General features: G+C 29.5%; 9 protein-coding genes across 9 annotated transcripts; 4 read left to right on the forward strand and 5 right to left on the reverse strand.

The window, feature by feature from the left end:
* The first annotated feature begins 169 nt into the window (after window positions 1-169).
* T552_01821 (hypothetical protein) lies at window positions 170-1,544 on the forward strand. The gene is made up of 6 exons (XM_018370386.1): window positions 170-265; window positions 314-375; window positions 422-472; window positions 516-686; window positions 732-1,325; window positions 1,371-1,544. The coding sequence occupies exons 1-6, from the start codon at window positions 216-218 to the stop codon at window positions 1,496-1,498; spliced, it is 1,056 nt and encodes a 351-aa protein (XP_018226103.1). The 5' UTR covers window positions 170-215; the 3' UTR covers window positions 1,499-1,544.
* A 128-nt stretch (window positions 1,545-1,672) lies between these two features.
* Window positions 1,673-3,439, reverse strand: T552_01822 (cysteine desulfurase, mitochondrial). Its single transcript, XM_018370387.1, has 4 exons — window positions 3,130-3,439; window positions 2,404-3,075; window positions 2,030-2,191; window positions 1,673-1,979 (listed from the first exon to the last, which is right to left on the reverse strand). The coding sequence occupies exons 1-4, from the start codon at window positions 3,391-3,393 to the stop codon at window positions 1,719-1,721; spliced, it is 1,359 nt and encodes a 452-aa protein (XP_018226104.1). The 5' UTR covers window positions 3,394-3,439; the 3' UTR covers window positions 1,673-1,718.
* A 619-nt stretch (window positions 3,440-4,058) lies between these two features.
* Window positions 4,059-5,080, reverse strand: T552_01823 (hypothetical protein). The gene has a single exon (XM_018370388.1). The coding sequence runs from the start codon at window positions 5,032-5,034 to the stop codon at window positions 4,102-4,104; it is 933 nt and encodes a 310-aa protein (XP_018226105.1). The 5' UTR covers window positions 5,035-5,080; the 3' UTR covers window positions 4,059-4,101.
* Window positions 5,081-5,550: 470 nt separating this feature from the next.
* Window positions 5,551-6,413, forward strand: T552_01824 (hypothetical protein; the record flags this gene model as incomplete). The annotated part of the gene is made up of 5 exons (XM_018370389.1): window positions 5,551-5,553; window positions 5,594-5,723; window positions 5,776-5,853; window positions 5,904-6,016; window positions 6,054-6,413. The coding sequence occupies 5 exons, from the start codon at window positions 5,551-5,553 to the stop codon at window positions 6,411-6,413; spliced, it is 684 nt and encodes a 227-aa protein (XP_018226106.1).
* A 400-nt stretch (window positions 6,414-6,813) lies between these two features.
* T552_01825 (hypothetical protein) lies at window positions 6,814-7,884 on the forward strand. The gene is made up of 4 exons (XM_018370390.1): window positions 6,814-6,862; window positions 6,908-7,056; window positions 7,098-7,589; window positions 7,635-7,884. The coding sequence occupies exons 1-4, from the start codon at window positions 6,847-6,849 to the stop codon at window positions 7,836-7,838; spliced, it is 861 nt and encodes a 286-aa protein (XP_018226107.1). The 5' UTR covers window positions 6,814-6,846; the 3' UTR covers window positions 7,839-7,884.
* A 286-nt stretch (window positions 7,885-8,170) lies between these two features.
* On the reverse strand, window positions 8,171-9,266 carry T552_01826 (hypothetical protein). The gene is made up of 5 exons (XM_018370391.1): window positions 9,179-9,266; window positions 9,090-9,127; window positions 8,448-8,890; window positions 8,295-8,398; window positions 8,171-8,249 (listed from the first exon to the last, which is right to left on the reverse strand). The coding sequence occupies exons 1-5, from the start codon at window positions 9,218-9,220 to the stop codon at window positions 8,217-8,219; spliced, it is 660 nt and encodes a 219-aa protein (XP_018226108.1). The 5' UTR covers window positions 9,221-9,266; the 3' UTR covers window positions 8,171-8,216.
* Window positions 9,267-9,433: 167 nt separating this feature from the next.
* Window positions 9,434-9,903, reverse strand: T552_01827 (hypothetical protein; the record flags this gene model as incomplete). Its single annotated transcript, XM_018370392.1, has 3 exons — window positions 9,434-9,566; window positions 9,608-9,729; window positions 9,775-9,903. The coding sequence occupies 3 exons, from the start codon at window positions 9,901-9,903 to the stop codon at window positions 9,476-9,478; spliced, it is 342 nt and encodes a 113-aa protein (XP_018226109.1). The 3' UTR covers window positions 9,434-9,475.
* Window positions 9,904-10,257: 354 nt separating this feature from the next.
* On the reverse strand, window positions 10,258-12,177 carry T552_01828 (hypothetical protein; the record flags this gene model as incomplete). Its single annotated transcript, XM_018370393.1, has 6 exons — window positions 10,258-10,418; window positions 10,463-10,826; window positions 10,873-11,545; window positions 11,590-11,944; window positions 11,994-12,053; window positions 12,111-12,177. 6 exons carry the CDS (start codon window positions 12,175-12,177, stop codon window positions 10,258-10,260), a joined length of 1,680 nt encoding a protein of 559 aa, XP_018226110.1.
* Window positions 12,178-12,439: 262 nt separating this feature from the next.
* T552_01829 (hypothetical protein) lies at window positions 12,440-13,675 on the forward strand (the record flags this gene model as incomplete). The annotated part of the gene is made up of 5 exons (XM_018370394.1): window positions 12,440-12,601; window positions 12,652-12,783; window positions 12,820-12,955; window positions 12,996-13,090; window positions 13,145-13,675. 5 exons carry the CDS (start codon window positions 12,440-12,442, stop codon window positions 13,673-13,675), a joined length of 1,056 nt encoding a protein of 351 aa, XP_018226111.1.

The raw sequence follows: 13,675 nt of genomic DNA on the forward strand, positions 1-13,675 counted from the left end.
TATTAGCTTAAATGAACTATTTATATGTAATTTATTACTCTTTAACAGGGCTTTAAAGGATTTCCTGAAAAAACCGCTCAAAAAACAGATATTTTGGAGTAAAACTGAATAAAAGATTATAATTTTTGGTTGAGCCTTATTTTATACTTTATAAGGAGGGATATATTATAAACGTTATATTTTCTACCGGTTTATTGTCTTTATTTTGTAAAAAAATGAGTTCACAGCTTGCAAAACCTATTTCTCATAACTCGCTTTCAAATAAGTAAATATCAAGCTAAAAAAGGCTTTTTAGTAATTTTATTTCTGTTAGAAATGAACAGACGTTGGTAAATAACCAGGATATGAGTGCACTTTTTGTCCAAATTCAAAAAGGTTTATTATATTTAATTTTAAAATATATATTAAAAAAAAAAAACAGGAAAAGTACTTAAAAAGACGATAACAAATGATAGAAGTGCACCTATAATAAGTAGGGAATTCTATTATTTTGAAATTATTTATCTTTATTTTAGAAAAGGTTGTTTCATATGAAATATCAAATAGAGTTTCATCAGCGACGTCAAAATCACCTAAATCATCATCCAATCATTCAGAACCTCCGTCTTTTATTCAAAAGCTTCCGGAGTTAATTCAGGATAATTCTCTAAAATTAAAGCACCGGGAAGGAGGAGTGAATACAGGAGGTAATAGTATTTTTGAAAATTGAATTAAATTCAGACATATCAAAGCTATACATAATGAAAATACAGCTAATTCGAAGAACATACTACCTCTTCCTAAGACGGAACCTAATTCTATTCAACCGTCTTTATCGAGAAACAATACTACTTTCTCTAGATCTGTATCTGATTCACAGAAAACAGCATATAAGAAAACATCATCAACTGTTTTGACTCGGCCTGTTTGCGCTCCACCGCCTATTCCAAGGACTATATCTATGTCGGGGACAAGAAAGACCGATATTCAGAGCTCTTCGATAGTACTACCACCTCCACCACCACCACCTCCACCGCCACCTCCACCGCCAGCACGCAATGTTTCATTACCAATTCCACAAAGTGCACCTCCTCCACCACCAATTCCATCATCTGTTAGTACAAGCAAAACAAATATGAGGCCACCACCACCGCCACCTCCTCCACCACACCATTCATCACTATCAATGGCACAAAATACCACGAAAGAAGCATCTATTCATCGATCATCTTCAGTATTATCTTCCCAGGGCTCTCTTTCAAGACAAAATAAGCCTTATGTCTCTTTGGATTTTAATAAACTTTATACAGGACCTGGTATTAAGCCAAGTAATATAAACATTACGAGTGAAATAGCCAATTTTCATATAAATTGTTCTAATAATGTTTTAGTTGATGATTCTCGTTGGAGATTTAAAAATGAAGATGAATTTCCAGCACCACGTACTTTTTCTGGAGAACAAAAAATATTTAAAAGTGGAAGACAAGGTGGAAGTACAGTACCTCTAAACCTAGATTGATTTAAACATATTCATTTATTTCTTATTTTCCTTCAAACTTTAAAATTCCATTGTAACATTTCTTAATTTTGTAAATATTTATATTTTAATTTTTAAGCACAAATACTACAATGTCTTTTGGATAAAATCAAGGCTAAAGATAAATAGATTTATACAATAATACAAAAGTATTGATGTTATTTATTGTTAAAATAATGCCATTATTTTTTTCAATATATTATTAATGGTATGACCATTTAATTGCAGAAAGATCAACTCCTTCTTGTACCATCTCCCAGAGAGGACTTAATTCTCTCAAAAATTTAACCTTATCCCTTATTATATTGCAAATATAATCTATTTCTAAGTCAGTTGTAAATCTTCCAATTCCGAAACGCAATGATGAATGGGATATATCATCTGGTACTCCCAAACTACGAATAACATAAGATGGTTCTAGAGACGCTGATGTACAAGCACTTCCACTACTTAATGCGATATCCTACATATTTTTTTAATATATATATATATATGTAATGAAAAAATATATACTTTTAATGCCATTAATAAAGACTCGCCTTCGATATAAGCAAAAGATGCATTAATACATCCGGGATAACGACGTAATGGATCCCCATTAAAATATACATATTCAAGTTGTGTAAGATGATTTATTAACCGTTTTGAAAGTCGACTTACATGTGCATAATCATACTAAATTTGTTAAAAAAAAATAAAAGAAATGTTTCAAAATAATTCTAATTAAAAATCCATCTCAGAACCCCTGCACAACCTCCATTATGTGTAATAAATAAGAAAAAACATTACAATGTCAGCTATACAAATATTTAATAATAAAAAAGGTTCATCATCGACAGAATACACAACTAATGTAACTATATCTGAAAAATTTGCCTCTAACTTACCTCTAATTCTTCTTTTGCAACCCGACATGCTTCCCCCATACCAATAATTAACGGTGATGCAAGTGTACCACTACGCAATCCTCGTTCTTGTCCTCCACCATTAATTAACGGTTCTATTCGTACACGTGGTCGACGTCTAACATATGACGCTCCAATTCCTTTTGGTCCATAGATTTTATGTCCAGAAATACTCATTAAATCAATTTTACATTTATCTACATTTACTGGTATTTTTCCCACTGCTTGTGATGCATCTGAATGAAAAAACACCTTTCTATCCCTACATATCTGTCCAATCTCCTCAATTGGCTGAATAACCCCAATCTCGTTATTCACCGTCATAATACTAACTAATACCGTATCTGGGCGAATTGCTCGCTCTAAATCTTCTAAGCTTATTAAACCATTCCTATTCACTGGCAAATATGTCACTTCAAATCCTTCATTTTGTAAAATTCGACATGAATCTAAGACACATTTATGTTCTGTTTGTGCCGTAATAATATGTCGCTTTGTACTACGATAAAAATGTGCTACTCCTTTAATAATCATATTATTTGATTCCGTAGCTCCTGATGTAAAAAATATCTCCTTTGGATCTGCTCCAATTAATTCTGCTACATGCTCACGTGCCTTCTGAACCGCTTTATCTGTCTCCCAACCATACGCATGCTACATATCTCTTGATTAGCTAAAAAAAGCCCTTAATAATCTGTTGTTATTCACTGTTCTTGAATGACTATTGCCATATAAATATGTAAAATATGGTAACATAGCATCAAGCACCCGTGGATCAACTGGTGTTGTTGCCTGAACGTCAAGATATATAGGACGAGCTCCTAATGATTTATGAACTGTAGATACTCCGTTATTATGTATTTTCTCCTTATTTCTAGCCAATTCTCCGCTTAATCTCCGTATCAACTTATTCCATGATTTCTGCCTTAAAATACACCTAGAAGAACGCGGAAAAAAGGTATACCAATGCATTTTATATAATACTAAATATTTAGAGCAATAATTCCTATAAAATTATGTTATTTTTGCCTTTTTTAAGGGTCTTTTTATTAATAAAAAAATAGTTGGTTAGATGATCGTCAGGTTATCCGCTGGCTTTTATATTATCAGTGGATAATAGAGATTAAGAGAAAAATATATAAAAAGCAGTAAGAATATGAGGAATCCGTTTTTAATAAGAGATGAAATGATATGAAAGAATAATTAAGTGAAAAAGAAAGAATTTTTTTAATACCAATGATAAGAATTTTTTTTGAAAGAACATGTATCCTTAGTGAAAAGAGGTAGAAATAGAATAAATAGAAATCAAGCGTATAAAAGTAAATAAAAAATAAAAGAAAGAGTGACCAATAATATAAAATTGTAGTTTGAATGAATGTATGGTTTATGATGTAAAAAGTATAAAGATGTTGTAAACATGAACCGATTTTTAAAAAACAAAGATTAATTGAAAGTAAAAAGATGATAGACCAAAACATAACCTTAATAGAGTTAGTTAATTGAATTTTATGTATTTTATGTATTTTATGTTTTATATTATTATACCTGAACGAGTTATTTATAGAGAGGTTTTTGTGGGATTTGTTAGATAAATAGTTTGTTTTTCCAAATATGTGTATTCCAATAGATTTTCCTTTTTACGTTTTTATATATTTTTCTAGAAAAAGTATTTTTGGGATCTCATTTTTGCAATAAAGAGGAGATCGAAGTATCATGAAGTTGACCTTTTAATTTTCTATTTAGCCATTTAGCATTTGATTTAATAGCTTTAGCCCAATTGTCTCTACATTGTTTAATATGATCAGGATCTGCAGCAAATGGCATTTCCCATACTCCAATTGATTCAATAATTTCTTCATCAGATTTATTATACCATTCTGAAAGCAATTCTCCATCCCAACAAATAACTGCAGGAAGAGCAAATGAATCAAATAAATTTTTACATGCATATTTAAACTTTTCTGTACAAAGTTCTATTTCACAATCAGGCCAATTATCGTTATTTGAGAAATCAGAAAGACATGTATATTCACGAAATAAAGATTCTGACATTGACATAATTTGAAAACCCAAGTAACATGGAAGTTTCTTAAATGATTTACTGTTTCTATAAAGATCTAGTTTTTTAAGTACTAAAAGTAAAGCATCTGTAAAAACATCATCATCTTTGCAAAAAAAAGATGCGTGAAGTAACATCAATGGATCTGCTTGAGGTTGTTTATAAAATTTCATACAATAAGCAAGTGAAAATCCAACAATTGGCTCTGAAACTTCATATTTCGTCGCCATTCTTAATACTGAATGAAATTCTGTTTTCCATGAAAATGTAGTAGGATCATGCAAAACTTCCATTAATAAACTAAATGCTTCTACTTCCGTCTCTTCAACAAGTGTTAAAATATAATATACACCCTTATGAATCCTGCGGTATTCTGCATTATTAGAAAAAACCGTTATATGTCTTAAATATCTTGTAAGACCCGGCGAAAAAAGACGAATTACTTTAGATTCTACCCTTAACATTGCATTACATCCTACGTGAGCTATAGTATCCCCATAATTAACCGAAAATAACTCTTCTTTATGTCCCATCCACTTATTCGAAATACACATAGCTATCTTTTGATCTACTAGGTCTATTTCAACCCTTCAAAAACTATTTTAAATCTTTTCATGCAATTAAAAACACTTTAATAGGCGTTATTTTCGCCTGTTTAAACCCTCTTTCTAGTTTATTTAATTTACTTTTTTCTTAAAAATTATATATATTATAGCTCATGCAGATAAAAAGTCACGTGAAGATTAGAAGGTTGCTAGGTAACGGTTGTCATGACAATTATCAATTTTAAAACTATAAAAAAAGTTTAATAAATATTATTATATTATATTAACTATAACTATAATTATAACTATAACTATAAACATACATTCACCTTCACCTTCACCTTCACCTTCATCTTCATCTTATTTCAAAAATTACTTTTTTTCTTATTATCATCTCTCCTCGTTTCGTTTCCATAGTAACACGCATCGTTGTCATAGATACGCCTCACCTTAACAACAAGCAAGACCTCCTCATTTCTCGTAAAAAATTATTACTTTTTTACCCTTCTTTTTCCACCTTTTTTAATGGTATTTTCTATATTTTTACAATAAAAACTAACATTTAAAGGCACTTTCAAGGCCAATCTCTCATCGAATTGCAAAAGAAATCCAATCACTTTGGGCATCACCACTTGAAGGAGTACGATTACTTGAAGCAGGAGATACTACGCTTTCAGAGGTTCAGGCGTATATTTTCGGTCCAGGAAAGCTTATTGAGTGTTATTTTTTATTAGGAATAATTGGTATTAGAGGGAACACCGTATGAAGGAGGAGCATTTAAATTACGGTTACAGTTTGGAGCAGAATATCCATCAGCACCTCCAAAATGTAAGATTTTGGGGGGTTATATGAATTATATATTGAAAGAAATAAATTAGGTCATTTTATGACGAAGATATTTCATCCAAATGTATCATCGAAGGGAGAAGTTTGTGTTAGTATATTAAAAAAAGACTGGTCGCCAACGGTACATGTTTCACATATTCTTTTGGTAAGAAAAGGGTTTTGTAAGTTATCCTAATAGATAGACGGTTAAATGTCTTTTGATTCATCCAAATCCGGAATCAGCGTTAAATGAAGAGGCAGGACGATTATTATTAGATAATTATGAATCGTTTTGTAAACATGCACGATTAATTACATCGATTCATTCGATTAAACCTGGAATTGCATGGATGGAGCTTACAGGAACACATATATCGTCAGATTTTCCTACATTAACGCCATTGGGTGATAGTAATACAACATCTAATCTTTCGTTTGGCTCAGAAAATTTTGCTAAAGGACGAGAAAATATTCCTGTTACGGAAAATAATCATGATTTAGACAATAAAGTATTAGAAAAGAAAAAAATAGATACACGCAAACGAGGTTTAAAACGACTTTAGCTTTTTTTTCAAAAATCTATAGGATTATACTAGCTAAAGAAAATGCATCATACTTGTGTTCTTTATCTTTTCTTTTCAAATATTAGCGGCTTCAATAATTCCTTTATAAAAATTTATTTATCTATTTTTTAACTATATATCAATATTCATATTCAAGGCATCTCAAACACTTTATTCGGCTATTCATAACCTATTTACATCTTTATCAACTCTCTTTAAACATGGAATTTATTCACTTTTTATACATATATTACTTGTCTTATTCACTAATTATTCGACTCTTCAAAACCTTCTACTTCTTCCTATGTTCTTTCAACTCACAATATCTCTTGCAACTCTTTCAGACATCGACTCTTGTATATTTAAAAACTCTTCATCTTGACTTATTTTCTACTCAGTCTGATACCTCCGACGACCGTCTTTTTTATAACTCATGGATGAGCTTTCAGGTTTGTTTTTTTTGATAAAACTTTATATTTTAATAAGAAATATAGAACTTGAACGTCTTGAACAGAAGATTACTCTGGCATTATATGAGATTGATGCAAATTTTAACCGCTGCCATAGAATTGTTACTACAAAGATTTTACCTATTATTGAGGGCTATGCTGAGCATTCCCGGCGTATATGGGAGAATTCAAAGGTATTCTTATAATTATAAGGGTATTTTTAATACTGGTTAAGTTCTGGAAACAATTCTTTGAAACCAGTGCTAATGTCTCACTTTCTGGTTATGAGGAGTTATCTCAAGAAATATCAGGTCTAGAAACAAGTATAGATGCAGGAGATACAAGAGGAATAACAGGAACATCGGACGGAAATGTTGCAAGCGATGTGCTATGGACATCTACACCTCTTGATATTTCTACACCTCATGCTACATTACCAATGGCAACGTCAGATACAATTATTTCGTCGCCAGTATGTCAGTCGTCAACACCAGTTGCATCTCCAGCAACACGGGTTAAGAAGGAGAATCCATTGTTGCATCGTGTTTTAGATAGTGCATGGCGTCTTCAGATAACACCTCATGCGCCTTTAGTTCAATCATCAATATCTACATCATCGCCAGGATTTGGATCAGCATGGTTTACAAAGCCTAATTTAGAGGTACGAGAGGAGGAGGATGATTTAGATGCATCATTACCAGTAGGATTGTCTCCACCAGTGACAATGGTATATTATTTTATAGAATTTTTTTTATAAACTGACATGAAGGAGCAATTTTCATTACCACCGTCAAAACTATTGAAAACGCCTGCACGGGAGGCGGCACGATATGTTGTAGATGATATTTTACAAACGGTGGGTGCAGAAAAAAGTTCTACTCGTCCAGACATATTTTCACGAGTTGATGAAGAAAGTCCGTTAGCTTTGGTTGATCAGGGAGGATTTAATCGAGTATACACTCTTATAGATGAATAAACATATATTTTTAGAGAAAGCGAATGATTTATTTTAAACGATATTTAATAGAATTGAAAGAATCTACAGGATTAATTGATTTATATATTTTTCGTTATATTATAGAGCTGATACTTGGCTTTATCATTACAAAGAATAACCTAAATTAAATGGCTAAGATCGGACTTATTTATTTGAAAAAAGCATTAAAAGATCATTTATTTTATAGAATTACGAGCTTTACAATTCTTGTTTTTAAATAAACGTACACTTTTATTAAAAAAAATAATGTAAATTATTATAATTGTTTTCTAATCATTTCCTTTTTTTTGTATATATATGATTCTAGTTAATATATTTTTAATAACAAAATGATTAACTAATTTTACAAAAGGAATTTTAAAGTTTTTGCATTGCAACAACATCAGAACTCTGTAGAATTTTAGAAGAATACTTAGACTAATTCATCATTCTAACCTGTACATAATCTTCCAATTCTGCAATTCGTTCTTGAAGTTCTTCAATTGAAACCTTTTCATCTTCAACAACAAGTGTAATTTGAAGTTTACGGATTCCATATCCTAAATTTCATAAATATCTTTTTCATAAATAGTTAGAGATAAAACATACCTACAAGAACCAGTTTTCCTGACCCCCAAACAAGGCCATCCATCTCAATAGCTCGAACACCTTCTTCTAAAGCTACCATATCCGTTTCATCATCCCATGGTTTAACATCCATAGTAACAATAGATTTTGCTATAACTTTCGGTTTCGATGCTTTCTTTTCTTTATACATAGCAAGTCTTTCTTCTCTAATTCTTTCTGCTTCTGAACTATCATCGCTTGCAAAAAGATCAATATCATCATCTTCTTCTTTTTTGGATTCACATATAAATATATCAGTTAAATATGAACTAGCAGGTTTTCCTTTCTCCCCAGGAAATTTTTCAAAGTCCTGTGTATATGAACATATATGTGTATACCATCGAGTCAAATTAGGATATTTCTCAGCCGAAGGTAATTGTTTTATCTCATGAAATAGAGAAACATCTGCCTGTGATGGAGTATATCTTTCAAAAAGTTAGAAATACTGATTATGACATTTTTTTATGTATTAAATCATCAAATGATATATAATATATATAGCTTTGTTTCAAAAATCAGACAATCATAAATTTTGAAAAAAAAATCAAAGATTCAAAGACCTCATATACACGGACCGATTATATGTCATCATTTTTGAGATAAACTAATTTAAAAAAATCTTACCCAACAACATAAGATTTGTCTTCAAAAAAATTATTAAGCTAAAATATTGTTTAAAATTCTTAAGTTCAAAAAAAACATTATTTACTTACTAATGACAACGATGATTCAGATACCAAGTCAAAGGATGCCATTTTATATAATTTCTTGTATATTTTATTTTTTTGTACCAAATGTTAGTTCGCAAAAAAATCTTATTCCTTTGTCTATATGATTTAAAAAACATAAAAAAGATAATGTTTAGAAAGATTTCCCATAAATTAATATTATTTTTGAGTTGAAATATAAAAAGTATTTTCCTGATTTTTGATATAAAATTTTTGTTAATTTAAAAAAAAACATCATTAATAAAGTAAAAGAAAACATGCATTTGCATATTTTGTTTTTTATTATGATTGTTTTTCCCTTAATGATGCATATTTCTTTCTTTTTTGACGAATATCTATAAACCCTGGTCTATGATCTAGAACACTATGTATACTTGAAAAATTAGAAAAAAATGATAAAAAGCTGATCTATACGGTTCTCCTGATTCCTCCTTAGCATTTATATATTTAGAATAGCTTATAGGCTGTAATTTTTCTGCAAAAAATACTCTTTCAATACAAAAAATAACCAATGACATAATTACTTCAAGAACTATCTAGTATATTCAGCAGTTCTCTTTAAAACAGTAAAACCGGTTTACGTCTATAGGAATCTTTACTTCTTGATCAATTGATTTCATTAATGATACAATTTCATGAACAGAATATCCTCCATGAAATAACATTAAAAAACTAAGAAATATTAATAGCCGGCTGATGGTCTTCTTCATAGTTATTAAATATATATTTATCAGTAAAAAATGTCTATAAATTGTTAAATAAATCTAGTATTTAAGTAAAATATAATTTTATAAATATATGTCGTTAAGCTATATGACAGAATATATTAAAGTCAAAAATGTGTTTATAATAATATATAAGATGTATATATAGGTACTTATGTATATTCCTATTTAGATTGAAATGAAGAGGAGTGATTGTTTAGTTTTAATGTTTTCTTTTAAATAGTGAAACATCCTGAAGAATAGAGAAAGTTTTTATAAAAAAAAATCCTTAAATGTCATAAAAATTGCATCTTTGTCAGATAATATAGAATATTATGTTTAATAATATGATAGATTTGATTATTGAAACTTTACAGACTTTACTAAATGTGTTTTGATACCAGTTGCTTCTCCTTTATATACATCTTTTGGTGGACCTTTATAAATAGGAATTTTACTGGCAAGTTTCTTTTTAGCAGTTTCATATTTTTTTCTTTTCTTAACTCTTGGATTACGAACTTCTATAAAATTGTTAAAAATAATGTTATAAATAAAATATATATACCCTTTGGCCTATAAGGAATTATTCCTTTGTTCTTTTCAATATCATATCTAATTTTTCGTTTTCCGTCTATTATTTCATTTTCTGCATTATATATAGATTGTTTTTCTAGTTCTTTTTTCATATCATGAGCTAATTTCCCTTCTAATTTTCGTTTCTTAGTAGTGTTGGATAACATATTATAATAATTTTCATCAGAATCATTAGATTGTAGATCTGATTCGGATTCAGACTTTGAAAAATTATTATCTTCATCTTTTATTTTTTCTTTAACATCTTTGATAGAACGTACATGTTCTTTTTTATTTTCTTGATATGGTATATCTGTATCACCAGAATTTGTGAATTTGGATCTTTTTGCAATTTTCTACAAAAAAATTAATCTTAACTAAATAAAAAGTTAATAAAATTACCTGATTTATTTGAGCAGTATAAAATTTAAGTGATTTTTTCTTAACAGTATTATTAGAATTATTTATATTAAGATAATCTTCTTTGTAATCATCATTGTTTTTTAAATTGTTAAAAATATTTTTCATAGATTGAAACGATTTTTCGACATTTACTATATTAAGATCATCAAAGCTTGGACTAGAATTCTCTTTTATTTCCTGCTTAATTTCTTTTGGTCGTCTTTTTTCCTTCTTTTTATTATGTACTTGTATATTTGTCTCATTCTTAATTGTATTTGATTCTTCTGATTGCGTTTTCGTTTCTATCTTTGCCATATTACTATCAATATTTTCTACTTTTTCCCATAACTCCTTGCAACGCATAATATTAATCATAATAGGATGATCTTTCATAGAACCTATATCTCTATCTGGATCTACTATTATTGAAAAATACATAGCTAATACACCAAGATATGCCGATAATGTAAAAAATTTCATTTCCAAAATTTTTAACTCTGATCCCACTGCCTTTTCATATGAACTTCTCAATGGATCCAATTGTGGAAAAAGATAACAATATTCTTTACTAAATGATGAAAATTCTGGATATATTTTTTTTAAATAATTAATAGCTTCTTCATTCGATAAATCATCTGGAATACTTAACAATAGCTCCTCTGTAACCACTTCACTAAATATATAATTAAAAATATCTCATTAAATTAAATTATATACCTTTGATCTATTTTTTTCTCATTTATTTCTTTTTCTTCCCAATCTTCCAAATCTTCTATAAAATCTTCTTTTTTTAGTTTTGAAAGATAAAGCTTTTGAAGCCTTAATGCTTCCTTTTCTTCTTCAATAATATCTTCTTCTTCTGATAATAAATCTGCGTCATAATAATTTTTTTTAGATTTTCCCCAATTCTCTTGATCTTCTTCTTCCTCATCCTCACTGTTATATTCTATACCATTCCGATCCTCTGATACAATATCATCTTCTTCTTCTTCTTCATTATCTTCTTCTTCTTCTTCATCTGATGATGTTACATCTATTTTAAGAACCTCTTCATCTGTAGCACTCCAATAATCTATCCCATAAAATAAACCCAAATTCTCCTAATAAAAATCCTGAAATACCATTCTCCTCTTCTAAATCATGATTATTATCTATAATAATCTTATCTTTCCCTGATTCAACTAAAATCATTAGTTATTTAATATTTTGTTACTTTAAAAAAATAGTTTAAATCCTACATTTATCCTCTGATTCTTCAATATTTTGATGCCTATTAATAGAACTAATAATACGCTCCTTTTTCATAGTATTATATGAAGGTTTTTAATGAATTTTATAGCCTTTTCTTTGCTTCATTTTTTTTAAGTCGTACTTAAGGCTAAATCCACAGAGTAAAATAAGCACTAAATATAAGATTTTTTTTTTATACAATAAAGCGACAGAATCCAAGCTGAAATAGAGTAATTTCGTATTTATACATATTATTAGAGAGTATTTGTTTATTTGTTTGTGTAGAGATTTTAACTTGCTTGTAAAGTCAGTTATCAGTGAAAAATATATGTAAAAGATGGGATATGGCCAAGATATGATTAAATATATGTTTTATTTGAGAAATGTGTTGAATAAGAGTTATTTTGTTGCCTGGATTATAGGAACATTAATTTTTGTATATGTCTGTTATGAGCAATTTTGCAGAATATTCGGTAATAAGATGCCTTTAGATGGGCGTGTACGTATGAATTTATGTATTTTTTTCATTTCGGCTATATTTTTTTGTAGTCAGTGTATATTACAGGTGGATCCCAAGGTGTTGGTAAAGCGTTAGCTATACTTTGTACAAGTAAAGGAGCCCATGTCAGTATTGTTGCTAGAAATAAGAATATTTTGAAAGAAGCACTGAAAGAGATGGAGGTTTTTCTTTTGTATAATATTTTTCTTAAATAATAGAAAACCCAGAATGTAAGATGTAACTCGAATCAGAAATTGAAAGCAATTAGTGCAGATTTGACAATAGCTAAAGAAGCAAAACGTGCTTTAGATGAGGCATTTGAAACATCACCTGACATTGTTTTTTGCTGTGTGGGTATGTATAAAGATTTAATGATGTTTTATTGATATGAAAGGTGCTGCACAACCTGGGTTTTTTGTTGATCTATCACCTGAACAGATTGAAGAAGGTATTAAAGTAAATTATTTGACAGCAGCGTATACGGCTCATGTAATTCGCATAATAAAATGGTGTTGTTATATTTTAAACTAATTGATCTGACAGGCAGCTCTTCGTAAAATGATTAATAACCCATTGCTTTCCAAAGCATCTCCAAGAAGAATTATTTTTTGTTCATCACTTCTCGCATTTTTGGGTATGGCAGGATATTCTCAATATTCTCCTTCAAAAGCTGCCTTGAGATGTTTAACAGATACTCTTCGCCAAGAATGTCTTCTTTATGATGTTAAGGTACATTGTGCATTTCTTGCAACAGTATATACTCCAGGATTTGAAAAAGAGCAATTGATTAAACCGGAGCTTACAAAAGAACTTGAAGGAATAGATCAAGGCCAATTGCCTGAAATAGTAGCTTTACATATAATTAAAAGTCTTGAGAAAGGACAATTTTTTATTACGACTGAAATTATTGGTGCTCTTCTTAAAAACAATATGAGAGGACCATCGCCAAGGGACAATATGGTTGTTGATACTATTCTTGGATATATTGCATCTTTTATTTACCCTTTTGTTCGTATAAGCCATGACCAAATTGTAAGAAAGTATGCAAAAAAAAATCGTCATATAAAAAAATAG

The sequence above is a fragment of the Pneumocystis carinii genome (assembly GCF_001477545.1).
Source record: "Pneumocystis carinii B80 chromosome Unknown supercont1.7, whole genome shotgun sequence".
NCBI classification, from domain to species: domain Eukaryota; kingdom Fungi; phylum Ascomycota; class Pneumocystomycetes; order Pneumocystales; family Pneumocystaceae; genus Pneumocystis; species Pneumocystis carinii.